The sequence below is a fragment of the Tenebrio molitor genome, chromosome 6 (genome assembly GCF_963966145.1).
Source record: "Tenebrio molitor chromosome 6, icTenMoli1.1, whole genome shotgun sequence".
NCBI lineage: Eukaryota > Metazoa > Arthropoda > Insecta > Coleoptera > Tenebrionidae > Tenebrio > Tenebrio molitor.
The window spans coordinates 14,724,434-14,741,037 of record NC_091051.1 but is presented as its reverse complement, the minus strand read 5'-3'; the positions used below and the strand labels follow the sequence as shown (position 1 = coordinate 14,741,037).

General features: G+C 36.9%; 2 protein-coding genes across 8 annotated transcripts in view; one reads left to right on the top strand and one right to left on the bottom strand.

Moving 5' to 3' along the window:
- Positions 1-12,732, top strand: part of Naa15-16 (N-alpha-acetyltransferase 15/16) — a 47,343-nt gene extending 34,611 nt beyond the window's left edge. For 2 of the 3 annotated variants that reach the window (XM_069051561.1, XM_069051560.1), the window contains 4 exons: positions 10,976-11,169; positions 11,224-11,332; positions 11,389-11,795; positions 11,857-12,732. In XM_069051561.1, coding sequence (XP_068907662.1) covers positions 10,976-11,169; positions 11,224-11,332; positions 11,389-11,795; positions 11,857-12,048 — 902 coding nt within the window. In that variant the 3' untranslated portion in view covers positions 12,049-12,732. The remainder of the gene's footprint in view (positions 1-10,975; positions 11,170-11,223; positions 11,333-11,388; positions 11,796-11,856) is intronic. The other variant, XM_069051562.1, reaches the window with a different exon arrangement.
- Positions 12,731-16,604, bottom strand: part of LOC138133629 (mitogen-activated protein kinase kinase kinase 11-like) — a 38,971-nt gene continuing 35,097 nt past the window's right edge. For all 5 annotated transcript variants that reach the window (XM_069051552.1, XM_069051557.1, XM_069051553.1 and 2 more), the window contains 3 exons: positions 16,443-16,535; positions 16,179-16,317; positions 12,731-15,935 (listed from right to left, as the gene is read on the bottom strand). In XM_069051552.1, coding sequence (XP_068907653.1) covers positions 14,933-15,935; positions 16,179-16,317; positions 16,443-16,535 — 1,235 coding nt within the window. In that variant the 3' untranslated portion in view covers positions 12,731-14,932. The remainder of the gene's footprint in view (positions 15,936-16,178; positions 16,318-16,442; positions 16,536-16,604) is intronic.

Here is a 16,604-nt window from a genome sequence, read left to right as displayed (position 1 = left end):
TCTCTAATTCGGCGAGGCTCAAAACTATATCTGTCCGGATTATCGAAGTTGTACTGTAGTTTATTTAACGAGTTCGTGTGTAACTTGGGCTTTTTTTGGCACTCGTGGACCTTTTAAACTCTCGTTTCACTCGAGTTTTAAATGGGTTCACTCATTTGGGCTTTTTTTGGCATGAGTGAACCAATCACGAGTGCCAAAAAAAGCCCAAATTACACAAGAACGAGTTGAATACAATGTTTTTTGTTCGACGAGCCCCCCAAAGACTCCAAATCGCTGAAAATCTCTTAAGTTAGCTTGACGTTTCGTTTTAACAAGTTGTCAAATTTATCAAAATCCGTTCACACAGGAGAAAATTCTCAAATTCTGACAGTGTCGAACAAAAAAAATAGTTTAATTCTTATTAAAATAACAAGCTACATTTAATTAATCTTTATTTTCATTAAATTATATTATTTTAAAAATTAATTACTGAATCTATTAATTAAATTAAAAATGCAATCATCAGAAATAATCATAAGGAAAAGTAGTGAATCAAATATTTAATTGCGGAAATCACACAAATACTATCTATTATTTTTCTTAATATTCATTATACACCTAAATTAATATCTATATGTTTTTTATTATATTGTTGGTCTCTGTGTGAACAAAAATTTGGTTCCAACTAAAAAAAATGACAGTTTAAAAAAATTTAAATATGTAATTCTAAATACATATTTTATTATAAATAAATACATTCAGATAATAGTTATTTAATAAACTAGTTTGTTAATGAAGGCGATTAATAATCGAAACTGTTTAAAGCACGAACGAGTGTAGCGAATGAGTGGCTTTAATAGTTGAGATTATTAATCGCCCATTAACAAAAGAGTTGATTACACAATTTTTTCGTTGACCGCAAACTTTTTTTTTTGGTGACAAATTTTGAAATTAAAGCCAAATCAAAACCAACTGCATCTTTTTCCATAAAGATGACACCTTATAAATACCTTCATCCTTTTTTTGTCCTCAGGGTAGGCCATTTTTAAATTTTTCAATACTTTCTATTCACTTTTCCACAAAGAATGTCAGAAGACGTCAACTCCATTCACATTCAGTTTCACGTAAAAATCACGGTTGCTAAGGAAACCTAGTTACCTTTGAAAAATATGACATGCGAATTATAACCAAAAATGTCGGCTTTTGAAAAAGTGAATTCGTAATTGTGCAGTTATGGAGCTATAAAGTATAGAAAACCCTGCTGCACTACCTGCTGCAGTGTTGGTAAGTGCAAACAATGCATGTTCGAGGTTCTTTATACATCAAAATATCATCAAAACGTCAAAATCGCAAAAATCGTTGATTAATGAAAAATAGTGTATTAATGAGGTCCATTAATACACTATAATTTAGACAAAGTAATTCATTAATATTGAAATTAACAAGCGGTCAACGGAAAAATTATAAAATGAATATTGTATGTAAGAAATCTTTCAAATAATAACTTAGTTAAATAAATATGTATGGAGTTATTCTTTTACAAACCGCAAAATCTTTTACCACTAATAATAAGTTTCTGTCATATATAGACCAAAATGTTCTCATAAGGTACGGTCAGTAAAAAACTAGAATAAATTAACTATTACTCTATAGTGTGAACAAATTCTGCTGTAACAAAGAGTTGCTAATGTAGTTTGCTTGTTGTTGTTTTGCGAAAATCTATTTATATTTTATTTGATCATGTTTCGTCAAAAAGTAGGAGCACTTTGCCGTGTAGTTTGTCAATACTGTACAAATGTTGCAATGAGGAATAAATTTCAAGCAGTTTTCTCATTTTACCTAAGTAGAGTGGATTCCGTTTAATTGGCATACATCTGGATAGCAATGTCTTGTGCCTGCATGCCCCAATTATCCATTGCCCTAATTAATTCCGTCGTATTAAGAAACAGGAAGGGATTTAGAGATCTAATTTCTAAAATGTATACAAAAAATTTCAATCTCATACCGAAAAGGGACAACTAAATTTACCAAATACATAATAATAAAAATAAGTGTCACATTATTGACAAAAAAACCATATATGAAGGTAGGTAGAAACAACTGGAGACAAATCGAAAAAATGAATTTAAAAGTGGTTGTATTCATTTGGCCAAAACGTGCTGCAATAAAGAAAAATACATACTCCCAAATGTACCCCAAACGAGGTTCGTTAAAATATTTTCAAGTTATCTAAAAATGGAATATCCTTACAAACAAAATTTGCGAGAAACAACAAAAAATTGCTGTATGTAGTTAGTGGACCCAGCATTCTTGAAGACATGCGAAAAAGTGAATACAAAAAAAAAAATTTTTGTTAGTATGTATGTACGGTCGATGGACAAATAAAACTGGGACACTTAAAATTTAATCTGTGTAAATCAGACCATTGAATTGTCAATATATTTGTAAGTGTCTATATAATATGTCATACCAAAGTTAACCTATTTGTGATAAAGCCCTAATTAAACGATGGAAATTTGTAAATTTAGACTTATGTGATTGTCATTTTTGTCCCAGTTTTATTTGTCCATCGACTGTACCTACCTCAACAAAATATTTTTAAAAATTTAAAAATTATACAGGGTTATTATAAATGACTAGTCCAAGTAGACGTTAAAACCAAATGTAAAATTTATAGTTGCCGCTTCATATAAAAAACATCAAAATGTGTAGATAAGTGACTACACACCGTTCACACACAGAAGTTGGGTGCAAAACAACTCAATATTTTTGGATCCAATCGTTAATTTAAAAAAATAAATAAATAAATAAAATTCTCATCACCTTACTTTTCAATTAAAAAATGACAATCCACATTCATCGTGAATTGATTATAATTCTGACTACACTAGTGTACACAGAAAGTAACGGATGTTTTTTTAAATTTCACCGCATAGGGGTTGAAGAGTCGATTGTGAACGCACTATACAGGTTACGGATTACGGATCAGCTGTTTAAAATCTTACGTTTTAAACGAGTGGTGCGTTCACAATCGGCTCTTCAACGCCTACTATGAGGTGAAATTTAAAAAAACACCCGATACTATGTAATAGTACAGGGTGATTCAAGTTTTATCGCCCGCACGATAAACCCTATTAAAAAATTAATAAAAATTATGAAACGTTGGTTACATTCCCTTCGTATAAGGCTTCAAATATGTGCAATCAATTTTCCCGTATCACTTCATTCAGAGCCATAAAATTTAAAAAATCGATTTTGATACAAAAAAAAAATTCGGACACGCTCATAATTCACAATTAATTCAAAGAACACAAAATGGCCAAGATTTACAACTGCAGTGTCATAAATAAATACCTCATTGTTGGGTCGACATCTGTTGACAACTTTTCTAGTAATTCTTAAGTCCCTAAAGGGACCAGCCATGTCAACCTCTTTTGTGGAAGTGACCGCCCAATTTAATAATAAATCATTGCTAAATTTTGCACTTTAATATCAAATTCCATTTAGTTCGGAAACTGGTGATGTTTTCATGATTTCAATGACACCAAATTTTTCCTAAATGTTTGAAAGGACTATCATCGAAAAATTATGTAAATTAATCTAGCGGTTATTGAATTAAAACGAAATATTTACCTGTTTCATAAAAAAGTTTAAATTTTTACAGAATGTTGTACAGCGATACACAATCATTCCTGAATTTTTTGAGAATTTTAAATCCATTAGAAGTAGGTGTTTTCGCTCGGGCGGTAAAACTTGAATCACCCTGTACATGCAGTAGTAGTACTTGCTGTTCTTAATCTAAAGAACAAAAATACAAGAACATTTACTGTACTAGTACATACCACTACTCATAGACGCTAAATTCAAAACAGAAATTCAAAAAGTACCGAAAAACTAACCTTATTTTCTTAAGTAATAATCCGCGGTGGGTGAGAAATTAGAACGAAACGTTGCATGTTCTTAAAATAATACAATTTGAAATATGTACAAAATTTCATTGTTAAATTAATGTTTCGCCTTGTTAATTTTATTTTAACGTTTATTATTAACAATTTAAAATAACTGTTCGGAGGTTTAGCTAATATTCGAATGACTTCTTTTTATTGTATCAAAAATAATTAGGAATTGCCAAATTCGGTAAGTTGTTGATCAGTTTGAACTGTTTTTTTACTAATGCGATGGTGGGCCGAGGCGAGACTTTTTTCGAAAGTTTTCTCTACAATTTTTACCTTGTTCCAAATAGTTCATTTGTTTACTGACTTGTGCATCATTTTTTTGTACGTAGAGAATCATTTCTCTGTGATTTACAGTGATGAATTCAAATTTTAAAAAAAATTAAATGGATATTTGGAAAGCATCATTTTGTTTTGTTAAACAACATATTTTTCAATAAAAATTGAAAATTGTGTATAATTTTGAGATGCTCATCACATTTCTGTGTCAAAAGAATTAGAACTCCGGGTACGGGAATACCTGACGTAAACTCCTTCAAAGGCAAAGCAATAATTGCACTGTATCACTATTATTGAAAGTGTTGTCTATACTTCTGCAAAGGTCGATTTACACGGCGCCCGCATTAATCCAATTTTAAACGGACACCTGAAGGCGTGGTCTTTGCGATTGCAACTACAATTCCGACTCAAGGTCCCGCAAATCAGATATGTGCCTTGTGGTCGCATTTTTTCCAACTCGTACCCTCTGGTGTCCCCTCCGCACAAAAACCTTCCTCGTGATTTTTCACCAGAATGGGGTCAGCACCCGAGGCGAATAACTTTGTCGGTTCGTTCCTCGACGCAGCGTCGAAGTCTCCGAATTACTGCGAGCGAAAATGGCGCACACGTTCCCGTTTACTTCTGGTGTAACTAATAACATAATTGATGTTCATTTCAGGAAGTAGCGTAATAGCCGAATTAAAATGAACCGACGTCGCCGCAATTTAAATTAATTTCTGGCTATCATCGAATTGGCGGGAGCAGCCTTTCCGGGTCGTTAATCTAAATTGGATCCGTATTAGGCATTGTCGACGCGACGGTCTGTCGATTAAACGATCTGAATTTTTGTCGATTGAATTTTTTCGCTCAACTCGGAGAGAATGTGGAAATTTTCCAGACGTAATTGGTTGCACAACAAAAATGCGAAAGCTCGAAATATATCATTTGAAGGAAAACGGGACGAGCGACGAACTATCACTCAACTTCCATTGTTCGCTTCCGTTTCCTTCGATCGATCAAGCGGAAATCGGTGGTTTTTCAATTGATTTAAAAACTACATCAATTCCAACGCTTTCGATTTGTAGCTGAAAGATCGAAATGACAATTTGTAGGTAGCTTTTGTGGCAGGTGTAAAGGACCTTTCACTTCTATTTTAATTTGTGGACACGCGAATAATTCCGATACGCGGTTGGGAAATTGAGTTTTTTCTTAATTAAGCTATTTGTGCTAATGTGCCGGTTGTGAGGCAATTTGAACATGACTTTTATCAGATCTCGGGGGTAGAGTGCACGGCCGAGGACTGGTCTAGGCGTGGTACCACACCGAAATCGTGCCTTACCGTTAAATGTCGTCTCAACTGGACGAATAAAATGTTTTATGGTCCGCCTTAATGGTATTAGAAATTTTTGAGTGTGCAACTCTCGATGCAATAGCGAAATGGAATGCGCCTGGCAGAGTTGTTCCGGGAACCAGAAAAGAGCGGTTCTGGTGGATTTCTTGTAAAATATTCCACAAATTGTGGTCATTCATTATCGTATAATGTAACGATTCAGGAATGTGTTCGCATAGGTACCAGTGAAGGTTACCAACTGTTTTTTTTTTTTATCTCTATATTGATATTGGATGTGATTTTGCGTAAAATCGAAATTGCGTCTCGGCGGCTTCTACAAGAAAGCGTAACGAGACTGCAGGCTTGAATTATTGAACATCGATCGGTTATTGAGAAATCTTGCTCGGTCTGCGTTGCATTTGTCACATGTGCATTATCTAATTTTTCACGACGGTGCGGTCATTGGTCCGTTTCGATTTTTCGAAGAGCTTCCGTCGTCTTGTTAGAAAGCTCCCAAGATGGTACTTTCACTCTAGATCAGGTACCGAATGTTGAAAAAAAATCATGGTCGATTTTTGACGGCATCTTCTCAACTCTTGCAATAATTATTTTTCATAGTTTTAGAGGAAGTTGTTGGTCATGTCTGGACTGCATGGTCATGGTTCGAAAATTAATAAGACAAGCAACGGCTAAGCACGTTACTCTTACTTTACATTTACCGGACGCCCTCTCTAATTTACAAGCTCCACACAAAAATGTACCGAGTGTTGATGAAGTTGCAGTTGCAATTAGAATCAACGTTTCGAACGTTTTAGCAGGAAATGACCTCACCTTGGTGATGCGAAAATTCTGCACCCATTCAAGCAACGGTGACATTTAGGCCGTCGAAGCCTTTCAAGAAATTTAATTTTATCTCGAGAGGTTAGTCGAGTGGCTGCATTTATGTTCGCTTGGGTATTTAGGTTGTCATAACCTCCAAGAGAGTTCATTTTTGCAAGTAATTTCCTGCGTAAAAAACCGAAACTACATCCGAAATGTGGCAAAGAGAACGTTCGTTGCACGGTACGCTTTCCGCGACAGTAACAATAATGTTTCGTCAAGAATTCATAAAACTTTTGTCATGACCGTCGAAATTTGTGCGGTGCGGCAGAACCCCGTCGAGGGTCATTCTATTTCCCTCAGACATGCGAACGTTTCTGACGTGATAGAATTTTAAACGGTCGCTTTGCCCCACGGGAAATCACCTTAATTCGTAGCTAAAGGACGGGTTTAGCATTTTTAAAACGGTGCGCAGGCCCTCCAGAGGTGCCCAAGATCTTTTCTCGGTTAATTGTAAACACCGACGTCCTTAAGATAACTGGATCAAGGAATTTTGGTACCCGTTATTGTAACAGAACCAGATATGCCGGTTCAGTGGACGTAAAACTTTTGTGAATGAACAAAAATGTTTTGTTGTTGGTCCTACTTTGACGGATTTCGTAATTAAAAGTGGTATGTTGTAGACACTTGTCTGTGATGCAAAAAAAGAATTTCCTTTCGATGGCCCCTTAATGGTTGTCAATGGTATGTCATGCCGAGTTATTTCCAGTTTGACCATCATTGTACAGGCATTTGTTTGTTTAAAAAAAATATACGTATATGGAATTCTACGCCATCTTAATGAATTTTTTATGTTTCTATTTGATTTTTTGGGAATTTCTACTTTTTACAATTTTAAAGAAAAAAATGCGGAAACATTCCTGTTGGTTGTTGTGATGTAAATCTCAAAAATCAGAAATAATAGACGTTTTAATGACAGCTCACCCACAAACTCAAGTTACGACACAACAGTTTCCTTCTCTACACTTGGCTGTAGGTGAAGTATTTTTGTTGACATTTAAATGAGGAGTGGAAGAAATTGCAGCACCGTACCCTTGATACAAAAATAAGATTAAATAAAAATGAAATTGTCGTGTGTGGATTTTAAAAATATTCCCAAAATAACTTCGTCAGATTTCCTGCTAGCGCTTGAAGTGGAAGACATTTCCTGTCAATAAAAAACCTTTTTGTGGAAGTGCATAATAATAATTTTATACAGAGTGTTATCAAAATACATACATGTACAAAAGGCTGACATCAAAATTTCATATCACGATTGTTATTTACTAGGTTAAGGTAGTTGCGATTTACCGACGGATCTTTTAAATTTTTGGGGGAGTGCGGTAGTGCGTACGGTTAATTTACTCTTTTTACAATTACTTTAAAATTAAAATGTTCATACGTTACTTTAACTTAGTGTAAAAAACACATACAGGGTGATTCTGAAATAAATTTGGAAAAAAAAAACGGTAATTGGTGATGATGAGAAGAAGTCATTCACAAAAAAATTTTCTTATAAAAGTTTTTTCGTTTTCGAGATACAAATGATTGAAAATTTGGTCAAAATCGCTAGTACGCTGCTGAGTTAAAGGTGATTACCTGATTATCTTGGTAGTTTAGCAACAATAATAATCAAAGGTGCCCGTCAGTCACAAACGCAACCTTACTCTTCTCGATCATTTCCATAGAAACATTTACAAAGCAGTGTGCTTGCACCTACGCGCCTACGCCTTTATTGGGGAGTTAATGAAACAATGGTTGCTAATGAAGTGAACAAATTCGGACAAATTTTCCCTATTCATAGGCGTTAGAAATACAAGGATATAGGGTAATTTCCATCCTTTTGATTTCACCTCCAAAAGTCATTTACGCAGAATTATGTTGTATCAAGGATACTCCACATTTTTTTTTTCAAACTAATTTCAGAATCACCCTGTATACTATTACATGTATAATCTGTTTCAAAATCAAAAATCCACCACCTGTTGAGTTATGTTGGCAGAAAAAAGAAATCCCTAGAAAAAGTTTTTTTTTTTGAGTTGGCTCAACCTCCCGCCAAAATTTGACATTGAACTGTTGAGTTTATTTACGAAACACAAAATAATTATTATGTACAAAAAGGTTTTAGCTACCATATCATACTTTTTGAGTGAAATAATAAAATGAGAATAAAAAACACGATGAACTACGACCAAAACGACTGTCCAACAGTTTTATTTCATAACCCCACTTTTTTCTGACACTTGCAGACACACTAAAAACAAAAGTTGGCGACGTTGTCGATTGTATTTTCGAGGTAGAATGCACTGTTGGTGGATTTTTGATTTTGAAACAGATTATAGTAGTAGTATTTTTCCGATAAATGTAAATAATCATAATAGGGGACATACAACCTATCTGGTTGGCAGCTTTGTATGTCAAAAAATTTGACGTTTGTTATTTCATAAAAATCTACAAAAGTGCAAAATAAAACATTTGGTCAGCCGAAAAGTACAAATGTCGTACGTGAGGTATTTTACAACGCTCCAAATAACTCGGCTTCGTCTCGTGCCTGAAACATGGTTTTCGCGCTGTAAAATACCCCTACCGTACTCTAATGTAAATAAATTTTCAGTTATGTAATTAGAAAATTAACCTACATATTTGAAAATACATACAGTGCCTTTTTTTTTAACGCTGGCCATAGGGATTTACATGACAAAAACTTTGGATCGTGTTAATAAGCTTTTTAGCAGGAATTTTTAAGTGAAATTTAGCAGAATATTAGATTAGTATTTTATAAATCAATTTAAATTTATTTTATATACTACAAAATAAAATAATTTCGGAATTAATTAAAAAAAAGTACTTTTAATTTATTTCATTATTTCTTGCCCAGAAGGTGTTATGATCGTTACAGTTACAAAATGTTCGACAAAATTTTTATGATCGTCTTGATTAGTGGTCTTGCAGCCTATGGAAGACAGTTTGAACAATTAATGAAATCAAAATTCAAAAATAATTAAAGTAGTTTAATATTTTTGAAGTAGAATTTGACGTTTGTTGAGTTTACATTACGTTAGCCTACTTGGCAAGCCACGTGGTAAATTTAATAAACTTATTTTTGCTCTAATTCCGTGAGTATTTTGTTTTGTACGATGGGCCGAACTGAAATTTATTTATAAAATACTAATCTAATATCCTACCAAATTTCACTTAAAAATTCCTACTAAAAAGCTCATTAACAGACCCTAAACTTTTTAACATGTAAATCCCTATGGCCAGCGTTAAAAAAAAGGCACTGTATATATTTTGGTTTGTGAGTTCTACTCATCATGACATCCTGTGCTGTGTTGCTTTTTTCCTATTTAGACTATTTTTGGCCCCTTTTGAGTTTTGACAAAAAAATCTGATTATAAAGAAAAAAGTATAATGGTACCACCAGAGTTTTTATTACCTTCCAGTTAAAAATGTCGTATGCAATTAAAGCATTCGAAAATTTTCAAGCTTGTGCTGACCAGAGACTGAAGAATGTGCATTCAAAAATTAAGTTCAAATGAATCGTTTTCTGCGGCTGCCTCGTTCTCTTCTTTTTTTATTTTATTTCTGCTGTCAGGAAACGTTTTTTCAATTCATACATTAATTCATCTATGAAATTATTTTCTTGTTGCTGCACACCCACAAATTTCATTTTAATGACTGCGATTTTATTCGTGACCTGTCTCGCTATCGATTTAAAACAAAAAAGCGGAAGCAACCCCCCGGGCTGTATTATGTAAATTAAAGAAATTAAAAGGATAGACACTTTAATAAGAACTCACCCACACACTCAGACTATGATGTAACGATTTCCTTTTATAGAATTAGCCGTGGTACTTTGAGTCGAGCCGGCATTTTTCATGATTTTTAATTTTCACAAGAAATGATCAGATACAAGACACTTATTGTGATGTTTTTGTACGTCCAAGAACGTAGAAAGTATCCGCAAAGGGTGCAGCCATAACATTACTTCATCCAATAATAATTATTGCATTCGTCTTGTACACGTTGACCATATTTGTGTTTATTTACATATTTAAATGTCTCCGCTTCCACACACTCACCCACACGAAGTACGAATTTTGACAATAACTCCGTCCGCTGAAAAAGGAATATTGTAAAAATGATAGTTTTTGTTGTAGGCCAAGCGTGGTCATGTCGATATAATAAGAAATTATGATGTAACGGCGCGGTATGAAACGCGGCTGGTGAACCCTTTCCCTTTTACTCCAACAGCGGTACACCTTAACCCGGTTATGATTTATTTTATCGAATCGTCATTCCAAAAACGACCGTAACAAATCAGTAAATCACCTTTGTTTGTTGTACTACCGGCGCGCGGTAAAAAGCGCCCTAAGGTGGCAAATATTAGGCCAGTTGATTTATTGCGCCGGTAACCTTCCTACAAGAACAATCCATTTCAAACGGTCGCTTTTGTTAACGTGAAAGAGGGAAGTGATTTTAATTTGAAACAATCGTTGTTACGAAAAGCTCTTGAGAATTTCGCAAAATTGTCGTGATCTCGCACCGATCCCTCCTGCAAGGTTGCAAACCGGTCAATGTTTTGTCGTTCCCGCAGAAAATTTGGCCCCGTCCGAGTTGAAAAAGTTGAGGAACAAGCAGCGGAAGGCTCGCAGGAAGGCGGAACAGGAGAGCGCACAAGCGAGGGAAGCTCAAGTGAAACGGGATCATCACCATAAATCACGACAGCAAGGGGACGTCGAAGCGGACGCGCCCCAATTAGACGAATTAATCCCGGACAAGCTGGCAAGGGTGCGTATTTGAGTGTAAATTGGGCGGTTCGGGTCGTTACGGGTGGGATTGCAGGTGGAAGACCCCCTCGAACAAGCCATTAAGTTCCTGCAACCGCTCCAGACGCTAGCCATGAATCGGATAGAAACCCATCTGATGGCTTTCGAAGTGTACTACAGAAAGAGTGAGTTCGAATGGGGGAACAAGTTTTGTTTTGTCACTGGCGGCGTCTCGTTTCAGAAAAAGTCCTGTTGATGCTGCAGTCTTTGAAGCGGGCCCACAAAGTCTCACCGAACAATCCAAAGCTACACAGTTGCCTGATCAGGTTTTACGAAGTGATCAACCAAAACAAAGGCTCTTGGGATGCGGCTGTCGAAGAAGTAGTCACACAAGAGGCCCAGCTCTTGTTCAACGGAAAAGACGCCAAACAGCTCAACAAAGAATTCCTAGAAGATAACTCCCATAGTTTAGAAGCCTTTCTTGAATGTTGTCGAATGATGTACTATCTCGACAACAAAACCCAAAGTACCGCTCTCAGTCTTGTTACCAACCTCGACAATAAATACGAAGATATAAATTTACAAGTGAGTCGGTTGAATTGTTGCGATGTAGGGGCGGAGGCGAGTGGTGACGTCTTGACTCGAAATGTCAGAAACTGTGAGAGTCGCGGAACGAATTGCTAATATTTTCGGAACTGTTCTGTTTCAGAATTGTGTGGATGTGACGGAAGCGTTGAGAAGGGGCGATTTCGGAAGTTGCGACGCTCAATTAGAAGAATACATCAAGAAATGCCATGTAAGATTCCCGTACGCGGCCGCTTTCCGACCAGTCTCGTCGACTACATCTCCCAGCGAAAGCAATCACGTATCTCAAGACCAAGACAACTGCAACAGCAACTGATGACCGTTAGAAGCTGCGACTACAAAATTGCAGGGAATTAACCGGTGTCTTAAGTGTGCAAGTGCTGACTTTGTCCGTATCCGGTTAAAGTGTTTTAAATGAAATTGTCACATTATAGGTTGTTGATTTTTTGTGGTCTGTCGTACCTCAGGACTGCTAACTAATAAATTGTTTTATTATGTTTTATTTACATTCTGCTTTTTCTTTGTATATTTTTTTGCTTGGATTTGTTGTGAATTATTTCATACCGAAATTGATTTTACCGCAATCTTATGTTTGTTTGTTTTTTTAATTTTATTTTTCGACATTTTTTTATTACACCCTTGCGGTACCACATATTTAATCAGGATTTCAATGACTGCATTGGTGATAAGACTTTTTAGGAACCATTTGTACCGTTGGGTTTTTTACTTGTGTGTTTCTATAGTGAAATTACGAATAATGAATGGTCCGGAATCGCGCAATGATCGTTCGTTCAGTCCACCCGACGATGTATCACAATCAAAAGTTTGTTAATATCAAATATTAATTTAAAACACGCCGATTTATGGTGCGATTCCGGTTTTAGACATAATAATCATGTTCACAACATTAAGTTTGTAGATACCCATTACTCGTATTGAGTCACTTCAATACCATAATTCATAATTATTGTAAATTTTGGTTAATAAAAAATACTTAATACTTGTAGTGATTTTATTAATCTTTGCTCCAAGAAAAGACATTAGTTTTATAAATTCTATTTTGAGTCGTTTACAATTCACACAAATGAGTATTAAGTAATAGTTTGTTGTGAAAAGAAATTTGGAATGTATGATACATAAGGTTTTTTTCTTTAATAAATATAACATGATTTTCACAATGTGGAAGCCACGTGTTATAAACTAAAACCTACAATATGTATAATTTATGTACAATTCATCCAATACTGAACCTCGTAATTGTTAAAAATACAATGGCCACATGTACTTGAAAATTGTGAAACTTCCCTTAACTGAAAACTCTGACAATCGTTCGTTATTGGGAAGCTTCGCAAGCAATATAATACATTATAATACTTTTTTCCCTTACTAACATTAAGAACTGAGTACGTTAATTAATAAAATCTTGTTATTATTTATACAAATTAATAAAATTGGTCGTTTCATTTACAATTATCAACAGGGCATATGACTAAGCAAAGCCAGATTTGATATACTCGGAATGTTTAAACCAGTCTTCTTCAATAAGTCGAACAACCACGATATAAAAAAGTCTACGAACGAAATTTTCCAAAAAAAATCGGTTAAATTTCCACCACCTTAAGGGTATAAAAGTTACACGTAAAATGATAAATTACATTTTTTTCTTTTATTCAATACTTTAAGGCAGCAACATTGATTTTTTTCCACGCGAGAAAAACTTTAATAAACTAAAACCATGCATCATATTTAAGTAAATTGCACCAAAATGACTAATAATGTTTTTTATCACTTGTACGTCTAAGCTGCATAATCAGGCACTATGGATTGTGAAATGTTGATTTCAGTTTGTGAGTCTTCACCGATATCTAACAGTGATTTGAGCAGAACACGACCAACAGACCACACATCGACAGGTGAGATCTATTAGCCTTTTCGATAAACAACCATACGTATAATCATTACAAATACAAAAAAATTTACAGCCAAAATACGCATTGTACAGAGTTAACATCTGCCGAATTAAATATAAAATATAATAAATATACACAAATTAGACTAGGAATACATTAGTGTATGAAAGGAGAGGAGACCCGCCCCCGCTTAATTTTGTCTGGTAACAGTATTTTGCCAATCAATAAGAAAAAATATTTCAGCGAGTCATGTAGCAGCTATTGATGGATGGAAGCGGTCATCTCCTAATATTGCTGTACCAGAATAAAGTTTAAATGCTTCATCAGTCTTTTGGTCGTTGACGTTACAGGAAATCGAATCAAAATCTGTTAGAATCGACAGTCTTTAGATTGATTTTCCAAATATGTATTTACAAAAGTGTACTACTAAACAAGTTGTGTATGCAGCGCCAGCGGCCAGAAAGGTAACTAATGGAATTGGGTGTTTTCAATAAGAAATTTTAAGCGTTTTTTTTTCTCTGTTTTGGAACATCCCACTATACTCTTCCATTTTTTCCATTTTCAACATCATGTAAAAGTTTGCAAATAACAATATTAAAGAATTTTGATTAAAGTTCTAAAATCATTTTTAGACAGTTCATAGTGTCAGCTGTCAAAATCACAATTTGGTTCACTTCCATCCTCCAAATTAACCGCTGGTAAAAACGTTTCTGATTTGCATTAAGGGTTGTACAATTCGATCAACGCAAAAGAAGAAGCAGGGCTATAGAAAAGGAAGTTCTTGAAAATGTGCGGCGTTCCTCAAAAAAACTATCGCTTGTCAACTTTGACATTTACGTGAATTTTATAAAAAATAGGTTTCATCCCGAACATTAGATGTTCAGGACAGAATCCTATTTTCGAAATAGGGACAAAGAAAATGGGTGTTTGTTGGAGTTCCAGCAAAAATCTCTTCATAATCGCCATCAGTAAAATTGAGGCTACGCTACATGTTTTCAGAAGTTTGGTTTTCTCATTTTTCGGGAGAGGGCGTTCGTTTCAGTATGTTTCAGTAATGTCCGAGCGGTAAGAATTAGAATTTTGTGTAAACGGCGTGAAACCGCGGTGGGGGCGGGCGCTGCTGAGTGACTCTTCTCCTTCGACAACATCACACAAATCACTTTATTGGCTAGTATTAAATACCTCGATATTGCTAACAATTATTTTAAGAAATGTAAACGATGTTAACCCTCAAAATAACAAGAAATTACGTAAGCCACATTGCGTCGTCTACAATAAATACACAGTAGGTTATGACCAAAATTCCTTTTCGACGAGCGCCTTCTGCCTCGTCCTCCTCGCCTGCAACGGAACAGTCGGGTCTTGATTTTGACCAGGAACGGGTAAATCGATTAAAGTCGTGGGCGAGAACCTCACCCGACTCACGGAACTATTGCTATCTTTCGCCGAAACGTACGAGCTGTCGTCGCTCGTGAGACTATCAGGCGGCGTCGGGTTCGTCGGGGTGTTGCCCCCCGAGTGCCCCTGACTCGCCTGGTAATTGTTCCTCTTGAGACTGGACCTCAACTTGGTGTATCCCGACGTCTCGAGCGTCGTCGGCCTCTCGAAATTCGACTCCTGCGAGTTCTGCCTCGAGTAGGAACCGTACTCGAAGTCGTACTGCCGCCGCAGGTAGTTCGACGTGTAACTCCCCTCGTCCTCCAGCTTGAAGCTGGGGTTCACGTTCGAGCCGCTCGTCGTGGTCGAGCTGTTCGAGACGTTCGACGGCGTCCGCCGGTGCCCCTGGGGCAGCCGCTGCGGCGTCCTCGACCCGCTGTGGCTGCTCATGCTGCTGGGGTTGTCGTAAGCGTAATCGGTTCCGTAGCCGTACATCGTGGTGCCGCTGTACTCGGAGCTGTACCCCGCGTAGCTGTGATCCGGGTGGTGGCCGTAGTGGTAGGGGTCGGGCCGGCCCGAGCAGCCGGGGCAGTGGGGCGGCTCGGTCTGGTAGTCGCCCGGGACGTAGATCGTCGCCGTCCGATCGTACGGAGGGTACAACTCGGAGCCGTCGTTGCTCGTCGAGCTGGACTTGCGCCGCGGCGACGGGTTCGGTGGATGGTGCTGCGGCGAGTCGGTGAACCTCAACGGACGCTGCTCTTCGTGCTGCAGGTTGATAAGCTGCGAGCCGGTCAGCATGGGGCGACAGTGCCGCGTCGGCCCGTGGTACGTGTTGTGGCTGTACCCCGAAGTCGTCGAGTATTCGTAGTCCTGGTTCTCGACGGGCCTCCACGCCGGCAGGTCCACCACTTCCGGCCTACAAACCAATCCGACAATAACAACGACGCAAACAACAACACCGACAACTTTCTAAACCTACAAACTAGTGCCAAAAAAAATTAGACGGTCAAAAAATGTCAATTTAAGACTGACAAAGAAATTTTCGAATGTTCAGGGACGTGAAGTAAATAATTTGGATTTTTTTAGGTAGTGAAGATGACGGTAAAAAGTGCAGCACTGTTACAAGGTTTGTTATTTGATAGATAATCCAATTCATTACCTGTTCGGTTGCAGCCTTGGATGTAACGGAGACACGTTCGACAATCTTACGTCATAACCTGAGGCGACTCCCGCTAGCATGGCAGCGATGTTGTATAAAACTAATTCCACAATACTTAACTTTGGTTTCAGCCTTTGACCTACAAATTAAAACCAAGCATAAATTTTGTGTTAATTCGCCACAATCGTAAAGAAATCCCAAAACAACGCCATCTCAGTTTGTGTTGTTTTGGGGGAGCGGTCGAGGTAGAGGGATTAAACTTACCGTCGGCACTGTACAGGGTGGGAATGGGCACGTTATGCCTGACCGTTCCTGGAATGGGATACTCAGGGCCCCAATCTTCAGGCGGAATGAAATCTGTTAACCCAAATAAACACTCTAGCGATTCTTTCACACATCAAAACTTACACAAAACACTTCAAGCTA